The sequence below is a fragment of the Callospermophilus lateralis genome, chromosome 18 (genome assembly GCF_048772815.1).
Source record: "Callospermophilus lateralis isolate mCalLat2 chromosome 18, mCalLat2.hap1, whole genome shotgun sequence".
Lineage (NCBI taxonomy): Eukaryota > Metazoa > Chordata > Mammalia > Rodentia > Sciuridae > Callospermophilus > Callospermophilus lateralis.
Window position 1 is genome coordinate 35,123,234 of NC_135322.1, and position 20,581 is coordinate 35,143,814.

Sequence of the window (20,581 nt, forward strand, 5' to 3'; positions counted from 1 at the left end):
GGGGTGAGTGGGTCCTTTATGATTTCCAAAGGCCTCGCGGAGGCTGTGTGGAGGCTGGTATGGAGGCTGGCGTGGAGGAGGCAGTGGGAGGCAATGAGGAAGGGGGTGGCATCATCACAGGGAGAGCTGCCGGGGCTAGGGCTGGGGCTGGGGCTGGAGGGACACTTGGAGGGACATCAAGGGGCCCAGGGTGCCCTGGAAGGTAGAGAGCAAGATGGCTGCAGATGGGGCTGGACCAACTAGCATTTGGTTCAGTCCTGGAAACGCCGAGATTCCACAGAATCCCAGGTCCCACTGCGTACACCCAGGACGGCCCCTCCCTGGTTATGGGGGGCTGCACCGTGTCCCCTCTAAATACAGGCTGGGGCCTGCCCCTGGTGGCTGTTAGTGATCTTATTTGAACAGAGGATCTTTGCAGATGTCACTGAGTCAAGATGAGGTCACACGGGGTGAGGGCCCGGCCTGAGGACTGACTTCCTTCTAAGGAGGAAATGTGGACCCTGCACACTCAGGTGGGAGGGGGAGGCCACGTGAGGACGGAGGCCGAGGTGATGGGGCTGTGCAGCTACAGGCCGAGGGATGCGGGAAGCTCAGCAGCTGGGTGAGAGACACGGAGCGGTATCTACCTAAAGTCTCAGAGGGCAGCGGGCGCTCGCCTGTGACCCCAGAGGCTCTGGAGGCTGAGGCAGGAGGATTCCAAGTTCAAAGCCAGCCTCAGCTAAAGGGAGGCATTTAGCAACTCAGTGAGACGCTGTCTCTAAATACAAAATAGGGCTGGGATGGGGCTCAGCGTTGAGTGCCCCTGAGTTCAATCCCTGGTACCAAAGTGGAAAAAAATCAATCTCAGAGGCACATGGCCACCAATACCTGAATTTCAGCACCTGAATTTGCGAGCTTTCTAGTTTGTGGTGATTTGTCGTAGCCGCCCTGGGTGACGAAGGCTCCCTTCAAGCACAGGAGCTAAGACCCAGTACGCGGAGGGCTGGCCAGAGTCCTGGGCTCCAGCTCACCCACGCTTCATGGCTCCACCAGGGAGAACAACTGGGTGCTATTTCCAGAAAGAGCCGGGCAGGAGAGACCCAGAGACACTCCACACGTGGCTCCAGGCTCATGCTCTGGCCCCTCACTGACCGGGGATACTCTGGAGAATATTATCACATCTGAAGCCACCTGCAGCAAGTCCATCACCCCGGGAGGTAGAGGAGGTGGTGAGCCCACCAGGGAAAAACTGTTCCAGGAGGTCCGGGCTCTGCAGAGGTCAGCTACAGGAGGGCTGTGCAAAGAGGTGAAGGGAGAGGAGTGCAGAGAGATGGCCCCGAGAAAGAGAGCCCACAGTCCCAGTGGACCCCAAGACGAACACGGTAAGGCTGTACATGAGGCCCTGAAGTATGAGGACTGGTCAGTTCTATTCTAGTGACTCTATGTGATGCTAAGTGCACCATTTCCAAAAATGATGCTTTAAAAAAAATCATAATTATGGCTTCATTTTGGAATGCAGGTTTTTGTACTTACACCTGTGGAACAGGAGAACGAGTTCAGAGGTGGGAAGTAGGAGATCTGAGCTCACGTCTCGACCCTCTCACTCTTGTCCTCTGTGGGGTTGAGCCTTTTCCCTCAGTAGAGTCGCTGGTCTTGATCTCCGCTGTGGATCTCATACGGGGCTCCACAGGTGGAGCTTCTGGGTTGGGCTCCTGTATCAAATTTCATTTGGAGGAAAGACTGGAACTTGCACGGGGTCAGCTCTGTACCCCCTCCTATCCAATGTCCCAAGCCTTTCCATCCGAGTGACGAACGCTGTTCAGCACACTTCGTCCTGCTTGGAAGCTGTCACAGAGCTTCCTTTCTGCCCACTGGGTCCTGTAAATCGGCCTCTGATCCACGGGAATCGTGCTCTTCTGGACACGATGCTGCTGAGCTTGATCTTCACGCTGGGCACCTGGTGGCCTGGTGGCAAGGACTCAAGCAGAGGGTGGGGCCCCTCTGTAGAGGCCCCAGGCTCGGTGTCTGACACCAGGGAGATACTCTGAGGGCGGCTGGCTGGGGTGGCAGGTAGGACAGCACGTGGGTAAGGCCCAGGCCCTGAAGTCAGCTCCCAGGCTGCCTCCTATTACATGTGCCTTGAACTGGGAAGCTGATTTCCTCCCTGTTTCCTCATCTGTAAAATCAGGGGTGGTAACAGCACCCACCTCCCAGGGCTGTTGTGGGGTAAGTGGGGTGGGTTTGTGAGGAGCTGAACCCAGGGCCTAGCATGAGGGTTCTCTGCATACCAGGCACTGGTAGTCACAGTGCGGATGTTGACAAACAGGCCACGTGGAGCTTCTGAGAGAATCCGGAGAAGGTGAGGCACTGGGAAAACTGGTGCTGGTCACTTCTAAGCTACACAGCCCCTTTTAGGAAGCTCTTCCAACAAGTCCCTGGATCTCAAGGCTATCCACAGACCATGTATCAGTTAGCTATGTTTAGTAACAAACATCCCCACACTCAATGATTTAAAACAACAGTAACTTTGGAGTGAGTTCATGAATCACCTGGCTGATCTTGACCGAGCTTGGCCACATTTCTGGAGTTGACAGGCTGCCCGCTGTCTAGGCTGCCCTTGGCTTGGCTCCATGTGTCATCTCATCAAGTGTCCCCAGCAGGACAGCCTGAGCATGTTCTTCTCATGACAACAGCAGAATGAGGGTGAGTGAAGCCCACAAGGTCCCTTGAGGCCAGGGCTTGGAGCTGGTCACCATCCCTTCTGCCTCACACTCCTGGACTGCTGGACTCAAGACTCACTGACCCTGTCTCTTCACAAAAAGGAACTGTCAGGCGATGAGGCAAATGTCATGGAGATGGGCAGGACCAAGAGCTGGGCCACCCCTGCAGTGGGCCACACGCTGCTGGTTGATGGAGGCACCTCTGGGGACCCACTGGTGCCTCCCCAGCTGATTGTCCTTCCCGATGTGTTCCTGAAGGTTGGGGAAACTGGGGACCACAGTGAGTGCGATGCCAGCCTGCAGGTATGACGTGCCTTGACCTGGGTCATTCCCTGGGCTGAGGCCTCAGGTTCATCTGACCAGCCCTCCCCAGCTGTCACCTCCGCAGCCCTGTGAGGCAGCACGGCTGGGGGCCGAAGCCTCAGGTTCTGTCTGCCGTGGTACACGCTATCTGTGTTAGTCAGCTTTCCATTACTGTAACAAATACCCGAGAGAAGCGGCTTATGAGGAGAAAAGGTTTATTTTGGCTCACGGTTTGGGAGGTTCCCATTTGTGGTTGGTTGGCCCCACTGCTTTGGGGCCTATGGCAAGGCGGCATAGCAGAGCAGCAGCACATGGCAGCACCAGTCATCTCATAGCTGGGACCTGGCAGAGAGGAGGGAGAAGGGGTTGCCCTTCCAGAGCATTCCCCAGTGCCTTAACTTACTCCCACTAGGCCCCGCCTCTTAAAGATTCTCCACCTCCCAATAGTGCCACGAGCTGGGGACGAAGCCTGAACAGAAATGCCTTTGGGGGACACCTATCTAAACCATAGCAGTGCCTAATAGATACGTAATTCATATTTGTTGTATCCATTTGTACTTTTATTAAAATATTTTTTATTTTGAAATATGCCACACAGAGAGAATTGAGGTGTACAGCTAAGCAAATTATTAGCAAGCAAAAGCCCCTGTAACCATTACCTAAGGCTGAGAACTAGTACACCTCCGAACCTCCAAGACTCCCCGCTGTCCTTCCCACATCAAAGCCTCCGCACTCCCCTGGAAGCAAGATCCACCATCAGGGCTTTCATTGTGACCCTTTCTTCCTTGTTTCCTTAGATGTGTGATGGTTAATTTTGTCTGTCAACCTGCCTGGGCTACAGGATGCCCAGGTATGTGATGAAACATTTTTTTCCTGGGTGTGTCTATAAGGATGATTCTGGAAAAGATCAGCATTGAAACTGGTGCATGGAGCAAAGCAGAGGACCCTCCCCAATGTGCGTGAACATCACCCAGCCCTTCTCTCCTTTTAAGGGCCTGAGAATAAAAACGTGGAGGGAGTTTGGATTTCCCTCCCCATGGGTGACTGGGAGCTGGTCATCAACCTCCTGCCCTCTGCAGGCAGACCTTCCCCCTTCCTAGTCTCCAGCTTGCAGACAGCAGAGGGGGATCCCTCAGCTTCTGTAGTCATGGGTACCAATGTCTTATAATAAATCTCTCTCTCTCTCTCTCTCTCTCTCTCTCTCTCTCTCTCTCTCCTGTTGATTTCGTTTCTCTGAGAACCTTGATTGATACTTGGACAGAAGTTTTGCCATCTAAGTAAGAATTCTTAAACACTCTCATTGGCTTGACCTTGACCTTCATGAGGCAGCATCGCAGGGCGAGTGCTCCTTCCACCTGCCTGGGAGGTCCACCTTCCCATTGTCTGCACTTCTTTATATCCACGACTATGGCTACCAAGAGACCTTACACAGCTTCCTCAGAGCGTTCCTACCGTGGGCATTGGGGCTGTCCCTGGGTGGGGAAGTCACTGGCGAGAGCCCTGCTCTGAAGTCGTAGCTGGTGTCTGGGTGGACGCGGTCGTCTCTGTGGGGAACGTCCCTGCAGTGGACTCTCAGGGCTCCTAGGGAGGCTTACCTCCTGGAGATGGTGCTTAGTGGTTTTTCTTTTCTTTTCTTTCTTTTTTTGGTCCCAGGGATTGAATCCAGGGACACTTGATCACTGAGCCACAGGGACAGGAACCCCCCAACGCCACCATCCGGGTCCCCAAGGGAGGGAGGTGGGGGCTGGGGAGGCGCCTGTCGCACCTTCCGTCCGGGATGCCCGAGGCTCCCGCGGGCGGCGCTTCCCCTTCCAGGTCACCGAGGGTCCACGCAGCCCCTGCGGAGCGGCCACTTCGAGGTGGCCCCAGGGGAGGCACCCTGCATGCGCCCTATTTGGGAGACAAGGACTTCCCTTATGGGAGGTGGAGGCTGATGGCCACCCCGACGGGGACAGCGGCCTCCTTCCTCCTGTTGGGGCTTCTGGGTGCAGGGAAAGGACGGGGCGCGGGGAGGCCAGGTCCTGACCCCCGGCGCCGGCCACCCGGAGGCTCCTCTGCAGACCCGGGAGGGGCCTCGGCGCTTGCGCAGCCTTTCCCCCAGAAAGCCGTTTCTTCCCAGCATCTCTTCAACCCCCCTGGACGGCTTTACCGAGTTGAGTTTCTTTTTTCCGGAGAATTGCTCGATTCCCCTTCTTCCTCTTTTTCTGTTTCTCCCGCGCCCAAGGCAGGGGGAGCTTCGGAGCCGCCGGGGCGGCAGCGCCACCTGCTGGCATCCCGGTGAGTAGCGGGATCCAGTCCTGGGTCCCTCCTGCCTCCGGAATGATTGTCCCCGAAAAGGGACACGGATTCAACTACTAAAATGAGTTTAAAATCCCAGGATAATGTAAAACTGAAGGAATTGGCATCCCTCTCACACTTGTATGGTGGAGGAGTGAGTGAGTCCAGCCGTTAGGGAGAGAGAAGTAAAGTAATATCAAAACCACTCAAAGTGTTGATTCATAAATACACACAATCTTTTGTCAATTAAAAAATAAAACTAGGACTGGAGGCGAGGCTTCATGGTGGAGTGCTTGCTTTTGCATATGCGGGGCTCTGAGTTCCATCCCCAGCACCATAAATTACAACAAATCAAATTAGTCGATTTTTAATAGAAATATTTAGAAATTCAGAGATGCCACTGTTGGAGACTGCTGTTAAGAGAACACAAACACAAAAAGATGTTTGCTGCAGTGTTGCCTGAAATAAGGAAAATGCGATATTAATGTATGGTTACATAACTATGGCATATGCATTAGACTACAATGAAACCACCAAAAGTGGCCTGTAGGAACAGGATCTATTACAGGAAGTGTTCAGGATGTGCAGTTGCAATTTAAAAAGCTGATGGCTAAACAATATGTTCAAGAACTGATTCTGATCAAGGCCACCCTGAAACGCATGCTGTTGGCACTTGTGCATTGAGGGGATGGGGCTCTTCAGAAAAGGACAGCTGTGTTTCCTACACAGCCTATAGGCGAGGACCTCAAAAGAGTCCTGGACAGGAGACTCCTCTGTTGCCAAGAAGGAAGCATGTGACCCCGGAGCTGCTGCAGCCATCTGGTCAACACGAGGAGAGAAGACCAAGCAGGGGAAAGCAGAACTAAGAGGAAGAGCGAGAGTGCGAGAGCGCGACAAAGTTCAAGACCTGGGCTCCAACTTGGCCCGGAAGCTGGTCTCCGCGAGGACTCTTCAGAGAATAAATTCCTCCCTTGTGAGGTTAACTCTGTTTTTTGTCCTGGTAACTGAATGGTTCTGCATGCCCCAAGCACAAGCTCCCCAGCTCCTTCACTTTGCAACGAGCCGCTCACTAGCCAGGGGGAATGACAGCGGTGCCATGAGGAGCTTTTTTCTGTTGGCCTGGGAGCCCACTCTCTTGGTGGCACAGCTAGGTGACACATCAGGGTGACAGCATGTTCCCTTTCTGGGAAAAGACTCAAACCTGATGGTCAGAGGAGAGTCCAGGGTGACGGCTGAGCTCCTGTTTCCCGTGCGCCTGCGCTCTGTCGAGGGCCCCTCGCAGCCTGGAGTCTCCCTTAAACCCTCCTCCTGGAGTGGTCTTCTCTGGGCACCTGGCTGAAGGACAGCATTCTATCCCAGCTTGGGTTTGCTCTGCGAGTGGCCTTCTGACACACCACCTCTGTGAAAGCAAGGACCTGTCTGTCCTGGTCCCTGCTGTACCCCCAGCTCTTCCCAGGGTCTGGGACATTCTGGAAGTACCATCTGAAAACACAACTGCAGGGCCTGGGGATGTAGCTCAGTTGGTAGAGTGCCTGCCTCGCATGCATGAGGCCCTGGGTTCAATCCCCAGCACCACCACCAAAAAAAAAAAAAAAAAAAAAAAGAGAGAGAGAGGGGCTCGGGATGTGGCTCAAGTGGTAGCGTGCTCGCCTGGCATGCGTGAGGCCCTGGGTTCAATCCCCAGCACCACCACCAAAAAAAAAAAAAAAAAAAAAAAGAGAGAGAGAGGGGCTCGGGATGTGGCTCAAGTGGTAGCGCGCTCACCTGGCATGCGTGAGGCACTGGGTTCGATCCTCAGCACCACATAAAAATAAAATAAAGATATTGTGTCCATCTAAACTAAAAAAAGGAAAAAAAAAAAAAAAGAGTGCCTAGCTAGCTAGTAAGAAGGCTGTTCCGGGTGTTGACCGAGCTGGAGAGCAAGGGCTGAGCACAGGGTTTGTAGTTTGGAGGCCAGGGCGGGGGGACAAGCAGCAGGCTGCCATGTCTCCAGACGGACAGTCTGACATGATGCTGTATCACCAGGACCACGTGGTTGGGAACTTTATTTCCTCTTGCCGTATTTTCGTGTCTATCGGAGTGAAAGAGAAGCCCTGGTTCGCTGATAACAGGTCTTTGCCCTCTGAACCACGGACCACTGGCGTCCTGCCCCTGGCCGGGGCCTGCTGGGGAAGGATATGGTGGCAGGTTCCACTGCGGTTATTTGATAGCTGTCTTCCAGTTATAGCCAGTGACTCTGATTTTCCGATTCGGGTAGTAACAGGAAGTTTCTTTCTCAAATAAATTTACATAAGTAAAAGGATACCAGCTACAAGGAAAATAGCAATTCAGTGACAAAACAGGTGGCCGCATTGTTAACAGGGCCCCAGAGGAAGGGGCGTGTGACTGAGCAGGAAGACACCAGAAAGGCAGCATCTGGGGGAGTGGCCAGTGCAGTCTGGCTCTGAACCCAGAGGCCGGCCGGGCAGGGACAGCAGCAGGTAGAGTTGGTGGTCACTTAGCTGCTCCGAAGCAGCCTTGGCTAGTGGGACCTGTGCTCTGAGGACAGCAAAGGGACGCTGGCCTCAGGGCTGCAGCCCACCCTGAACTGAGCTTCCGCCTGGGGCCAGGAAGCCAGACGGGCTAAAGGCTCCCACCCGGGCCTCAACGCTGACCCTGAGCCCAAGTCCAGCCGGGTGGCCTCGCCAAGGGTTTTCTGGAATTTGAACCTGGAATCATTTGGCCTGCCTTACCTGTCAAAGCACATCACTTTGATGTGGATGTCCCACGTCAGGTTCTTGCACTGTCCCTGTCTCCTGTGACCTTGAGTGACCCTCTGCAAGCCTCACTTTCCCCATCTGTAAACAGGTGAATTAAATGGCTTTGAAGGACCACTGAGAGGACCAGGGACGCGTCCCCTTCCCTCCCCTCTCCTCTTCCAGTACAGGACTCAATAAGTGAAGTACGGGCCGCGGGTCCCACCGATCCGAGCTTACACCCCAGGTAAGTCCCCTGGGCCCTCAGGGTGCCTGTGTCCTTCTCTGTACGGGGGGCGGGAGCAGGGCCCACACAGGGGAAGCTGCCTGCACTAGGAGACCCCGCATCTCTGGATGAAGGTCTCACCAGCCCAGTCCCATCCCAAGGGGAGACCCCAGGACACGGGTTCCTTGGGCTTCAGGACCACGTGCCCAGAGCATGTTCGGGGAGAGGCTGGCATGGGGCCACCAGTGAGAGCCACCCAGGACCTGGGCTGGTGCACCTGTAAGAGACAGGGGCTGGGAGGGGGAAGGCCAGGTGGGGAGGAGCCCAGGAAAGCACCTGCCCGGGCTCTGGGGGTGATTTTCCTCAAGGCCCCCCGCGGTCCGTTTGCAGGGAAGCGTCACCTGAGGGGGCGGGAGTGGGGGTAGGAGTAGGGGTGATCTCCTTAAAGTGGCCGGCTGTGCAGGCCGAGGCGGGACTGAAGGTCTGCGTTTCCCCCAAGCTCTGGGGAGCCTGCTGCTGCTGGACCCAGCCCCACCCAGGGTCTTGAGGCAGGTACTCCTCACCTCTCCCGTGGGCCCAGCTTTTGTGACAGCAGGAGAATTTTGGCCCAGCTTCCTCCCAGCTCCCCAAAGCCCCCTGGAACAAGGTCTAAGTGAAATGCACAGTGGGAAGGGCCCAGGAAAACGGGAAGTGGGTACCCCGTGGGGTCACCGTGAGCCATGAGGGAAACCCCTGGGGCAGGGCCTGAGAATTCAAGGACTTATTCCCCAAACCCAAGAAATGAGCGGGTCTCCGACTCCTGGAGCAAATGGCATGTGTCGGGAAGAGCTGGCCACCACAGTCATCCCAGGACAACCCACAGTGGACGAGGACACGGTGCACAGGACCAGCAGAAACTCCACTGGACCCACGGGCTGCGGCTGTTGGGAGAACTGGGAGAAGGGCATGAGTGTCATGCTGGGGTCCCAAAGCTGCCCTTTGTGGCAGCTCCTGATTATTCAGGAGCTGGAGGAATCCTTTACCCGAGAATCATGTCAGGATCCAGTCCTTCTGCAGGTGGTAGTGATGGGGACACCCCTCTACGACTGTGTAGGTATTTCTACCCCATATGGGTATTTTCTCTGGGTGTGCACACCACACACACACACACACACACACATCATATATTTGTGACTTTGAGACGCACAGCGTCTTGACCTAGATCCACGCTGACTTCCTTTAGAGAGAGCTTGCAATAGCAGTTGCGGGAACACCTCCAAGTGAAACCGCTTCAACACGACTGCTCTTCTGGAGCTATTTTGGACCACACTGTTGTACTCAGCCCCCAAACGTGGGTGAGCACAAGCTTGCAGTCCAAATTCTCTGACATCCCCTCCTCTACCCATGCCAAGCTCGATTCACGCCCATGTCCTCTTGTCCCTCCCTGCCCAGCAGGTGTCTTCATCCACTGTTATTGTTGCTATAACTGAATAGCACAGACTGGGACATTTATAAAGAACAAATATTTACTCAACTCAGGGTTCTGGAGGCCCCACATCTAGGGGATGCAGCTAGTGAGGACCTTTCTGCTCAAGAGGATGCAGAATCCCACAGCAGGGCAGGGTTCACCAGACAAGACAGAGCAAGTGGGTCAGCTTGGGTCTCTCTTTTAAAGTCACTAATGCAATCATGGGGTTCCCACCCTAATGGCATCCCTAATCCTGACTGCCTCCCAAAAGTCCCACCTCCAAACACCATAGATTAAGTTTCTACCCTCCTAATACCTCACAGTGGGGATTAAATTTCAGCATGAGTGTTGCTAGGGACAGTCCACCCAGAACCGTAGGTTGCTCTTGCATTGACTCTCATATTGGGGACCTAACTCTTTGGTTTCCCAGTCTGCTGGAATCCTCTATGAAACTCTTCAGCGTTTGGGCACTTTTTCTTAGTAAGTATTTGGTGCATTTTACAGTTGAGAACATTTTATAGTCGATGAAATAATTTGCAGTCTCAGTAGGATCTTCAACATAGCAGAGTCACGACTTTTATTTTTTTTTTTTAACACTCTAATTTCCCATATGCCCTGGTTTTCAAGAAGTCCAACACATTCCTGCGTCCAGGGTCCTTCTCCTGGAGCAAACAGACAGACAGGAGGGTTTTCTTTGTCCAAAGCTGTCTGTGTTTTATTCTCACCCTCAGGAAAGAGCCGGGATTGGGCCACACAGTGGTTGCCACAAGGCGTCACTGTTGAACAGACTCTGGTGTGGTTTAGTGAATGCTTGTCCACTGCTACCTTGACCTGGGCCATATCCCACACTGGCCAAAGCAGTGCCCAACATCAAGGTTTCCACATTCTGGCCTGATAATTTTGGCCAGATAGTTTGTTTAGGTCTTCAGGGGCTTCCAGGCTCAGATACACATTGGCCCAATTCAGCCTGTACCATTAGCTCAGGTCATTGGTGCTGGCTCTCCACCCCACTCTGGTGTCCATGGTGTGAGTCCTTTCCTGACAGTAGACAGTAGGCCTCACACTATCAGAGAGGTTCCAGGAACTCTGTACCTCCAATGGAGAGCTGTTGAGAATTCAGTCTCTTCTACCCAGAGGCCCCACTGCATGTTCTTGTTCCCCCTCCTTCCAGGGCTGTATCTACATATCTGGGGATGCCATGCAGGAAACATCGGCCATATGAGTGAAAATCCACCTCCAGGCAATGTGTTCTAGCGTCCTAGTCAGAGAGGTCATTGGAACTTCCCTTTCTAAAAATGCCTGTCATGGAATCTTATGACATGATAGCTTTCTGGCCCAGTATCCTCCTCCACCCTTCAAAGACCGGTGTACAACCTTCATCCTGGGGGCTCTGCAGGGGGAGAGGCTGTCCTGGAGGGACAACAGGAGAGCCTTTGATTTGCTGAGTGAGGTCTGCATGCTAAGGGGAAGAGCAAGCATATTAGGATAATGGGTGGGTCTTTTTTTTTTTTTTTTTTTGGTCTTGCAGATTGAACCTAGGGGCACTTGGCCACTGAGGCACATCCCCAGCCCTTTTTTGGGGGCCTCCACACCCGGCTGGGTGGGTCTACTTATAAGCATAAGAGCAGCAAAAGAAGACCCAGGGCAGCTGGAGAGAGCCCTCTGCCAGGGAATTACCTGCGCTTAGTCCATGATTCGTGATGCAAACCTCTCCTCCTGCTTCCCACAAAAACATCTGTAAGGTCCACAGCACTCTCCAACATTTTTTTGCAGCTAGTTTTGCGGTCTGGAGATGAAGGGAGCCTGACATCAGGGGACCTAAGCTAGAAACACAGGGGGTCCCAGGAGCACCTCTGTTCCACACAGATCAGAGGGACTTGCCCAAAGTCACCCAGGAACTCACAGCTCCCAACAGGTCCTCCCGTGAAAAACGCAGCCCACGCAGCCCACCGGAGCCACGGTGGCCCCTAAGCCTCCCTGCCAGGAGGGTGCCCGGCTGGCTCAGGACAGATACTCCCGCACCGTGAGTTCCTTGAGGGTGAAGCCCCGGTGGGTGGGCTTCCGGAGCTGGCTCTCCTCCAGCCTGCCCTGCAGGGACACGAAGTCCTTGCCCAGCACGTAGGCCAGGCGGATCATGGCGTCCAGCAGGGGCGCATAGTAGCGATGGCTCTCCCGGGCCTGCAGGCACCGCAGGGCCCGCTCCCCGGCCGCGAAGGCCTCGGCGGGGCGCTCCAGGTCGCGGTGGCACACGAGCATGGCGCAGAGCGCGGGGACGGCGGCCGTGGGGCAGTGGGCCGTGAGCTTCTCCTGCAGCGGCACCACGCGCACCAGCAGCTCGAGCGCGCGCGCGTACTGGCCGGCGCGCAGGCAGCCGAAGGCCTCGCGCAGCTCGGGCCGCGTGAGGAAGTCGGCGAACTCGCGCGAGCGGCGCACGCAGCGCAGCGCGTAGAGCAGCCCCAGGTACTCCTTGAGCGCCAGCTTGCGCTCGCAGATCATCTCCTCCGAGAAGTTCCCCGTCAGGCGCTTCCGGGGGAACGCCACGTCCTCCATCTCCTCCCGGAACGTCTTCAGCAGGCTCTTGTGCAGCCTCTCGAAGTCCGAGTAGCGCCGATCCAGGACAGCCTTGTTGCTGTCGAAGCTCCCCGTCTGGATGACCACGATCTGGTACATCTGCGGGACAGGTGGGAGCGAGCGGGTAAAAATGACAGAGCCCCGGCAAAGGACAGTAACGACGAGGATACCCTGCCAGTGGGTCATCCTTATATGCAATTCTGTTCTACTTGCCCTCGCCATCGTCTGAGCTGTAAAGGGGCTCAGGACAGACACCAACCCTGCAGTAACAAATACCGCACCAGGGAGGCAGCTCGCAGGAAAAAAGATACAGGAACCAGCCCTTGTAGGGCGCCTGGGGACCCTCGTGGCTTTCCCTCATCAAAGCTGGCCTCTGTGATCTGTACTGGGAAGTGGGTCAGAGCATCCTGCACACACACTGGTAGTGATGGTCCATCAGGAAATTATTGTTGGAATTCTCCTTCAAGAGAGTACTGGCGGGCAGGGGCTGGGCTTGGTGGCAGAGCGCTTGCCTTGCATGGCATGTGTGAGGCACTGGGTTTGATCCTCAGCACCACATTAAAAATAAATGAATATAATAAAGGCATTGTGTCCATCTACAACTAAAAAAAAAAAAATACACACACAAAGAAGAGTACTGGTTAAGGGTACAGGCTCTGGAGCCCCATCACAATCTAGCTGTGTGGGTCTTAGGTAATTTATCCTCTCTGAGCCTCACGTTTTTTTTCCATAAATTGATGATAGGAATAATACCTACTTCATTCACTGGATGAGGATTAAATGAGTTAATGCACTGAAACCACATGGAACTGCACCCAGCATGCAGTCAGCTCGCAGTGGTAGCTATTGTTATTGTCCTGGTTCTAATTAAGTGGAGAAGAGGGGTCAAGTGTGGCTCTTCCTAACAGGCTGGAATTCCAGCCTCGCTAAGACAGCACCCCCAAGCACAGAGCGGTCCAAGGCCCTAGTAGTCAGCCAATTGAATTACGGTATTTAGTTTTCTTTGTTATTTACATTTGTAGTTGTATGTACTTTTCTTTATGTCATGTGATCCTGGTTTTCCATTTAAATATATTCAGTGTTTTAAAGAAGGGATCCAAGTTATGGTGGCAGATGCCTGTAATCTCAGCAGATCGGGGGTGCTGAGGCAGGAGGATCATGAATTCAAAGCCAGCCTCAGCAACTGTAAGGCACTAAGCATCTCAGTGAGACCCTCTCTAAATAAAATACAAAACAGGGCTGGGGAAGTGGCTCAGTGGTTGAGTGCCCCTGGGTTCAATCCCCAGTAAGCCCTCCCCCTGCCAAAAAAAAAAAAAAATCGACCCAATTTAAAGAAAAAAAAAATAAATAGCAGTAAAAGACACAAGGTTAGGACAAAATCCAGTGGAGAGGGATGAAGATGACTAATCCGGATTACCTGGGCTTCAGCTGGGCTATTTCTTAGGGTCTGGAAGCTTGACTCCTACCTCTCTAATTTTCACAGAATTTAGCACAGGGCTCTTTGGCCATTGCTCTGGAAGAACTCTGTGAGTTAAAGTCTGTCGACCCATTTCGTGGTTGGGAAGGTCGAGGTCTTGCCCAGGGCCATGTGAAAGGGCTCCATCACTTCCCCATCTCAACTTACCACAAACCTGGAGACCTTTCCCTCCTCGATGCGGGCTGAAGCGATCTCAAAGAGCAGCTTGACATGCTTCCAGCGGCACTTCTCCTTCTTCCAGTACTCCTGCAGCTCCCGGGTGGTCATGCTGGAGTTGGCGCTCGGACTGGGGTGGGCACCTGGAAGGACAGCCTGCTTGGGGATCTGCACCAGGGCTGTGCACTTGAGAGGCAAGGGCTTGGGGCGGTGGCTGGGTCTGTCTTGGAGGGGGCATCAGGATTCAGGAGGAGCGGTGATTATCCCCCTCCGCTCACCCTTACATTGATGAAATGAGTATGGGGGAGGGTATCAGCCAGGAGCCTGCGTCCAAACTGGCAGAACCCACCCACTGCTGACGACTTCAAATAGCCAATCACCGCAGCCGGTTTCCTGATAGTGAAATGCAGTGCGGGCATGTTGCAGAGGCCCTCCGGCCTGCAGATCAGCACTGTGCAGCCCTGTACTGCTGACAGTACCCTGCCTTGTCTACCTGTGCGCTGTCTGTGGCTGCCCCAGGACCCCAAGCACACGCCAGAGCGGTGGAGGGAGCTGTCAAGATGCTGGGTTCCAGCCTCAGCCTGGCCCACCCCTCCTTGCCCTTGCTCATTGCCCACCGGCCTGCTTTTTCTCCCATGGGTCACTTATCTGCTTTGAACCCAACCCTCCCATTGCCCTATCTGGAAACCAACTGTGTTTCTTTTTTTTTTTTTTTTTTTTTTGGTGTTTGTAATCTTTTAAAAAAATTTATTTATTCTAATTTGTTGTATATGACAGCAGAATGCAATTCAATTCATATTACACAATGAAGCACAATTTTTCATGTCTCTGGTTGTACACAAAATAGAGTCACACCATCCGTGTTTTTATACATGTACTTAGGGTAAGTCTCATTCCACCATCTTTCCTATCCCCAAGCCCCCTCCCTTCCCCTTCCTCCCCTTTGCCCTATCTAAAGTTCATCTATTCCTCCCAGGCTGCCCCCAACCCCCATTATGAATCAGCCTCCTTATATCGGGGAAAATATTTGGTATTTGTTTTTTGGGGATTGGCTAACTTAGCATTATCTTCTCCAACTCCATCCATTTACCTGCAAATGCCATGATTTTATTGTCTTTTATTGCTGAGTAAAATTCCATTGTGTGTCTATGCCACATTTTTTTTTTATCCATTCATCTACTGAAGAGCATCTAGGTTGGTTCCACAGTTTAGCTATTGTGAATTGTGCTGCTATAAACATTGATGTGGCTGTGTCCCTGTAGTAGGCTGTTTTTAAGTCCTTTGGGTTTAAACCAAGGAGTGGGATAGCTGGGTCAAATGGTGGTTCCATTCCCAGTTTTCCAAGTATTCTCCATACTGCTTTCCAGATTGGCTGCACTATTTTGTAGTCCCACCAGCAATGTATGAGTGTGCCTTTTCCCCACATCCTCGCCAACACTTATTGTTGTTTGTATTCTTAACAGCTGCCATTCTGACTGGAGTGAGATGAAATCTTAGAGTAGTTTTGATTTACATTTCTCTAATTGCTAGAAATGATGAATATTTTTTCATATATTTTGTTGGTCGATTGTATATCATCTTCTGAGAAGTGTCTGTTCAGTTCCTTGGCCCATTTATTGGTTGGGTTATTTGATTTTTGATGTTAAGATTTTTGAGTCCTTTATATATCCTAGAGATCAGTGCTCTATCTGATGTGTGTGTGGTACCAACTGTGTTTCTGAAACCTCACTTGAGACCTGAGCCCCTCTGAGAATCTTGAGAAAGCTTAGAATCTTTCTCTACTAAAACTGTGCATTTCTTTGGTGAGTGATGTGGTCCCCAGAAGCCCTGGCCTAGTGTGTCCACCTGCCTACATGTCACTTCAACTGCTCCTTGGCATTACAGTCCTTCCCACCTTGTTCCAGTAGCTGTTTGTGGCACTTCTAATTGTTTTGCATGGGTGTTTCCCTGAGGAACCAGAGGCCAGTACAGTGGTTTGTTCTCTGCATTGAGCACAGCAGGTTTTCAATGGGTCCAACTTGAAGGACTGTCGGGAGAGATTAGTTCCAGGAGGTGGTGCTGTGGGAGATATCAGTGCCTGGCTGGGGCCTTTGGCACTCATTGTCCTGGAACATGCTACTGGCTTTCTAGGGGAAGCACTAGACTCCCACTTTAAGGGCTTTCTGGGGCCGTAGCGACAAGCGCAGGGGCCTCCCTCAGCTGAGGCGGGATGGGACTGTGGTCTCACAACTCTGAGATACGTTCCACCAATGCCCTCCTAGAAGATTCCTTTGGGAGTGAGCCTGTCACCTGCCCAAGTCATGTGCTCACTGGTACCCTGCTTTCCCCATCCACGTTTCCCGTCCCCTGCCCTTGCCTCCTGGTCACCTACCACATAAGCAACTAGCACCAAACCTCATCCCAGGGTCAAGGGTGACCCAGGGTAAAAGAGCTGCCAGGCTGTCCTGCACCCATTCATTGTAGGCACCCACGTTTGTACTTCAAGTATCTTTAAACCTTTCCCCCTCACTGAGTCCCAAGCTGCAGGCCCACCTGAGCGTTCTCTAGGTCCTGGGCTTGGGAGATCTGGGTCTGTGGTGGGTGCCTCCTGCTTGGTCTTGGCAGCACACTGGGTTACGGGTGCTGTCCAGCCAGGGCTGCCAGGGTGCTCAGGACATGCCATGTTCCAAGGCTGCCAGGGCAGAAGAGAGAACAGTGAGTACCCATTCATGCTGGGGCTCCCAGAGGTTCCTGGGTCCCTAGGACACATATTGTACTGTCTGCTCAGTACAGAGGGGAATGACAATACTCCCCCCAGCTGACCCTCCACTGCCCACTCAGCTGCAAGATCCAGACCTGGGTCTGCTCTTCTGCTGGACAGATGGTTCCAAGGTGACGTAGACCTTCTGTTAGGATTATGATCCTTGTACTATCAAGTTGCTCTTGATTTTCAATGTGGTGACTTCAAGCCAAGATAATGGCTTTAACGATTACCTGGGAGAAAGATGCTGGCTTGTCCAGTTAAATGCCCCAACGCTCAATTTTAGATTAGTCTGTGTGTATCATCTAATGTCATCTATCTACTGTCTATTACCTATCTACCAATCTATCATCTATCATTACCTATCATCTACCATCTACCATTCATCTATCATCTGTTATCTATCATTATCTATCATCTGTCTACCTATCAAGTTACCTATCCATCATCTATCTATCATCATCATGTATCCTTTATCCTCTTTTCTATTTCTGTACCATCTATCTATAATCTATACATCACCTATCATCTATCTATTTATAAGGAAATTCTTACTGACAGCTTATTTGGCCCACTTCTTATTCACCTAGTTCTTCATATTCCTTGTCTAATTTACAGCTCACAGACATCTATCATTTCCCGTAAATAACAGATGAGGAAACGGAGGTCTAGCCCAAGGTCACATGGCTGGTGAGTGTGCCCAGGGAGCAAAGTGGAACTTGTTTGGTGTGCACTCTGCATTCAATCCGCTCACTCTCTCACTTAATCTGACCACCATCGGTGATAGGAACTACTTTTATCTTCACTTTGTGATAAAAGAACTTGGATTTAGAATTGCCCAAGAGCAAGAGCTGGAACCTGGAGCCAGGACACACCCTCTCCTGGCTGACTCTGTCTTAGCCAGGTGAGTTGGGAGGGCAGGCAGGCGGTAACCGAGTTCGGTGGATGCAGCAACTCTGCTGGTGACCCAGATGAGTGAATGAGAAAGTTTCTCGGCTTCTCTGTGCAGCCCCGTCCCATGGCATCACAGCCGACCCGTGGCAGACCCTGGAAACAGCCAGTCAGGGCACACACACACCCCCGGTGTAGTCATCCTGATTTTAGGATCTGGTAGGTGCTGGATGCTTTGGGAAGTAGTTGTGGAATCAGTGACTCCAGGGTGCGAGCGGGAGTGGGATTCCACATCCCTGCACATCAGAAAAAGGGGCGGAGCATTCGGAGCAAGTAGCCGGGATACTCAGGCTAAAGGATTCAAACTTGGGAGGATGCAAGTGACCCCCTACAGGCTTTATCACTGTGGGACGGTGGCAGGAGGGTGAGGGGAGCTGGTCCTTGAACTCTGGACTGTTGGGGTCCAATCCCTGGGTCTGACCCTCCGGCTGGCCGCGGCCTGGAACGAAGCAGGCCACGCTGCCTTAGCGTCCCCTGGTGGTTCCCTGGGGTCCCTGCTCCAGGGGTGAGGGCCTTTCTCATCTGGCCTGACCTGGGGAGGGTGCGCTCGGCTGGGACTGGAGCCAGGCTTCAGGGGCTGTGGAATCCGAGTGGAGCCCTGGCCATACTCCAGGTCCCCAACTGGGCAGTTGTCTAGTGGCTGTCCCCAGGGGCCCTTGATCCGACTTCTCCTTTCACAGATGAGCAAACTGGGGCACAGGGCAGGGGCCTGGCTGGCCAGGACTGTGGGAGCTCAAGCCTGCTGCAGCTCACACACCTCAGCCATCTCGTTCTGTCCTCAGGGACTCAGGAGACCCGGCCTTCCGTCCTGACCAACTGTGGGCCCTTGGGCAGGTACCGTTTCCCCACCTGAAAAGCGTAGCCTCAAGCCCAGCCCTGCTGGGGGTGGGTCCCCGATATCATGCCAAGTGACCAAGCAAGATGGCGGTGGCCCCAGGCTTTCCTATCTAATGGACTCTTGGTAACCGGGACTCCTCAGGGACGCAGTATTGTGGGCAGGCCTCTGCATGGGCCTCAGCCAGCCTGTCTGTAGAATGGGTGACTGTGAATGGATTGGCCTCAAGGGTCCCAGCCCTTCCCGTTCTGCTTTCGTGATTGGGCAACTAGTGCCAAGTCAGTAGCAAGGCATGGCTTTCTCAAGAACTTAAAAGATCCCAGAAATGATGCCTTGGCTGGAAACTGCAGTAAAGACCCGAGAAACCTGGGCTTAGAATGAAAATCAAATCGAAGAGCCAAAGCCGGCTCACCTAGGTTTCCTCTGTGGGGTTTGCTGGGTGTCACCCATTTAAAAAGGAGTAGAAAGGGAAAAGTCATGCACTGGTGCCACCATGGGGCCTTGGGCAGCTTCCCATCCATGTCCAGGCCTCAGTTACTCCATCTGTGAAATGGGACAGCAAAGAACTCTAAAGGTCTTTGGGGTCAGCCACATAAGGGATTCTGAGGACTCGTCCCTCCCTTCCCCATGGCCTCTGCTGACACTATTTCTAAACTTCACTATAAAACACTGAAGTGTGGGGGCCAGCTTGGCCCAGAGGACAGAGCAAGAGCTGGTACACGGTGCCTGGACGCTCACCCAGCCTGTCTATGTATCAGCTCCCAGCCCCTTGGCCCTCTGGCTTGGTGTGTGTGACAGTCATCCTCCCCCTCCTTGACTCCCAGGTCCCCTGACCCTCACTCCCGGCTTTGAAGAGTCCTGCCATGTCCAGCCCTTCTGATGGGCACACGGGGCTATCTGCAGAGCCCACGCTCCCTTCCTGCTGGAGTGCAATAAAGCTCCCTGGCCTGCCCAGGAGGCAGAAGAATTTGGGACGTTGGATGCGCAGCTGCCCTCACTGGAGAGAGGGTGGGCCCCACTGGACACCTGGACATTCCCTGAGAAGCCTGCCCAATGCAGGGACTCCCGCAGATGCGTGTGCATCAGGATGCCCTGGTGGGGTGGGGTCTGGGAGCTGGTTCAAAAGCAGATTTTCTGGCTCTCGACACCCAGAGTCTCAACTGGTTCTGGGGTGAGCCCTCGGTTTCTATTTTGTACCGATTCCCCAGGGCTGTGCTGATGCAGGGTCCCAGGCACTGCTTTTTGGTTCCCCAGGACCAAGAGGGCTTGGAAGAGTGCTGGCATCTCAAGAGGAATCGAGGTGATGGGAAGGGGGCTGCTCCCTGCTCAGCCCCAGGGTGCTACTGGCTGTCACCAACCCTTCCCGGGCCCCCCCTCTCCCCAACAAGCATGGAGGGGTCACAGGAGGAAGGGATGGAGCTCAGAGGCCACCTGATCTTGGGATCAAACACTGACCTGAGGTCTTCGTGCCCTGTGTATGTCCAAGGGTCCAGGAGCGGGTCACATAGCCCCTTATTTTCTGGGTTCCCAGCTCCTCCGGTAAGTGGTTGAGTGGCTTTTGCTTTGCTAAGTTCCCTGTTTGAAAACAGGAAATAGGCTGTGTGACCTGTGCTGATCGCCCCCGCTGATTGGCTGGTGAAAGGTGATACTGAGAAGCCCGCAGACAGACGGCCTGTGGTCTCCCGTGGCAGTCCGTGGGTGGGGCAGCGCCGGGCAGGGCAGGAGTCTAGCCTGGCCTCACTGCTCAGCAGCCCAGCTCCCGCGGAGGCCCAGGCAGTCCCTGGCACTCCCAGAGTGGCTCCCAGAGCCCTTCGTTTCAGTCCTTTTCTGATGCTGTGAGGGAAGACGGTAGACTGAGAAATTTATAAAGAAGTTTTTCTCAGCTCATAGTCTGGAGGCTGCGAGGTCGAGGCTTAGTGGCAGTCCTCGTGTCTGCCGAGGGCCTTCTGCTTCTAGTGTCATAACATGGCAGAAGGCGAAAGGGCAAGCAGGTGCTTGCACAAGACGGCACCGCTCTGTCTAGTTGGCCGCTCCCACATCATTGATCCATTCTGACCAAGACCGGATCTCCTCTCAGGCCCCTCAGGACCCAACCACCTCTTTCAGGGCCCCTTCCAACCCCAACACTCTTTAGTATTCATTGTTCTATCCTCTGAGCTTGGCA

General features: G+C 53.4%; 1 protein-coding gene and 1 non-coding gene across 3 annotated transcripts; one reads left to right on the forward strand and one right to left on the reverse strand.

Annotated features, from left to right (window-relative positions):
* The first annotated feature begins 6,784 nt into the window (after positions 1 to 6,784).
* Trnaa-cgc (transfer RNA alanine (anticodon CGC)) lies at positions 6,785 to 6,857 on the forward strand. The gene has a single exon. It is a non-coding gene; the product is annotated as a tRNA-Ala (tRNA).
* Positions 6,858 to 10,246: 3,389 nt separating this feature from the next.
* On the reverse strand, positions 10,247 to 19,982 carry Snx20 (sorting nexin 20). Of its 2 annotated transcripts, XM_076838264.2 has the most exons (5): positions 19,873 to 19,982; positions 16,727 to 16,864; positions 16,424 to 16,562; positions 13,883 to 14,034; positions 10,247 to 12,357 (listed from the first exon to the last, which is right to left on the reverse strand). In XM_076838264.2, the coding sequence occupies exons 3-5, from the start codon at positions 16,551 to 16,553 to the stop codon at positions 11,689 to 11,691; spliced, it is 951 nt and encodes a 316-aa protein (XP_076694379.1). In that variant the 5' UTR covers positions 16,554 to 16,562; positions 16,727 to 16,864; positions 19,873 to 19,982; the 3' UTR covers positions 10,247 to 11,688. The 2 variants fall into 2 exon arrangements, with proteins under 2 accessions (XP_076694379.1, XP_076694378.1); XM_076838263.2 differs by lacking the exon at positions 16,727 to 16,864.
* Between the last annotated feature and the right edge of the window lie 599 nt (positions 19,983 to 20,581).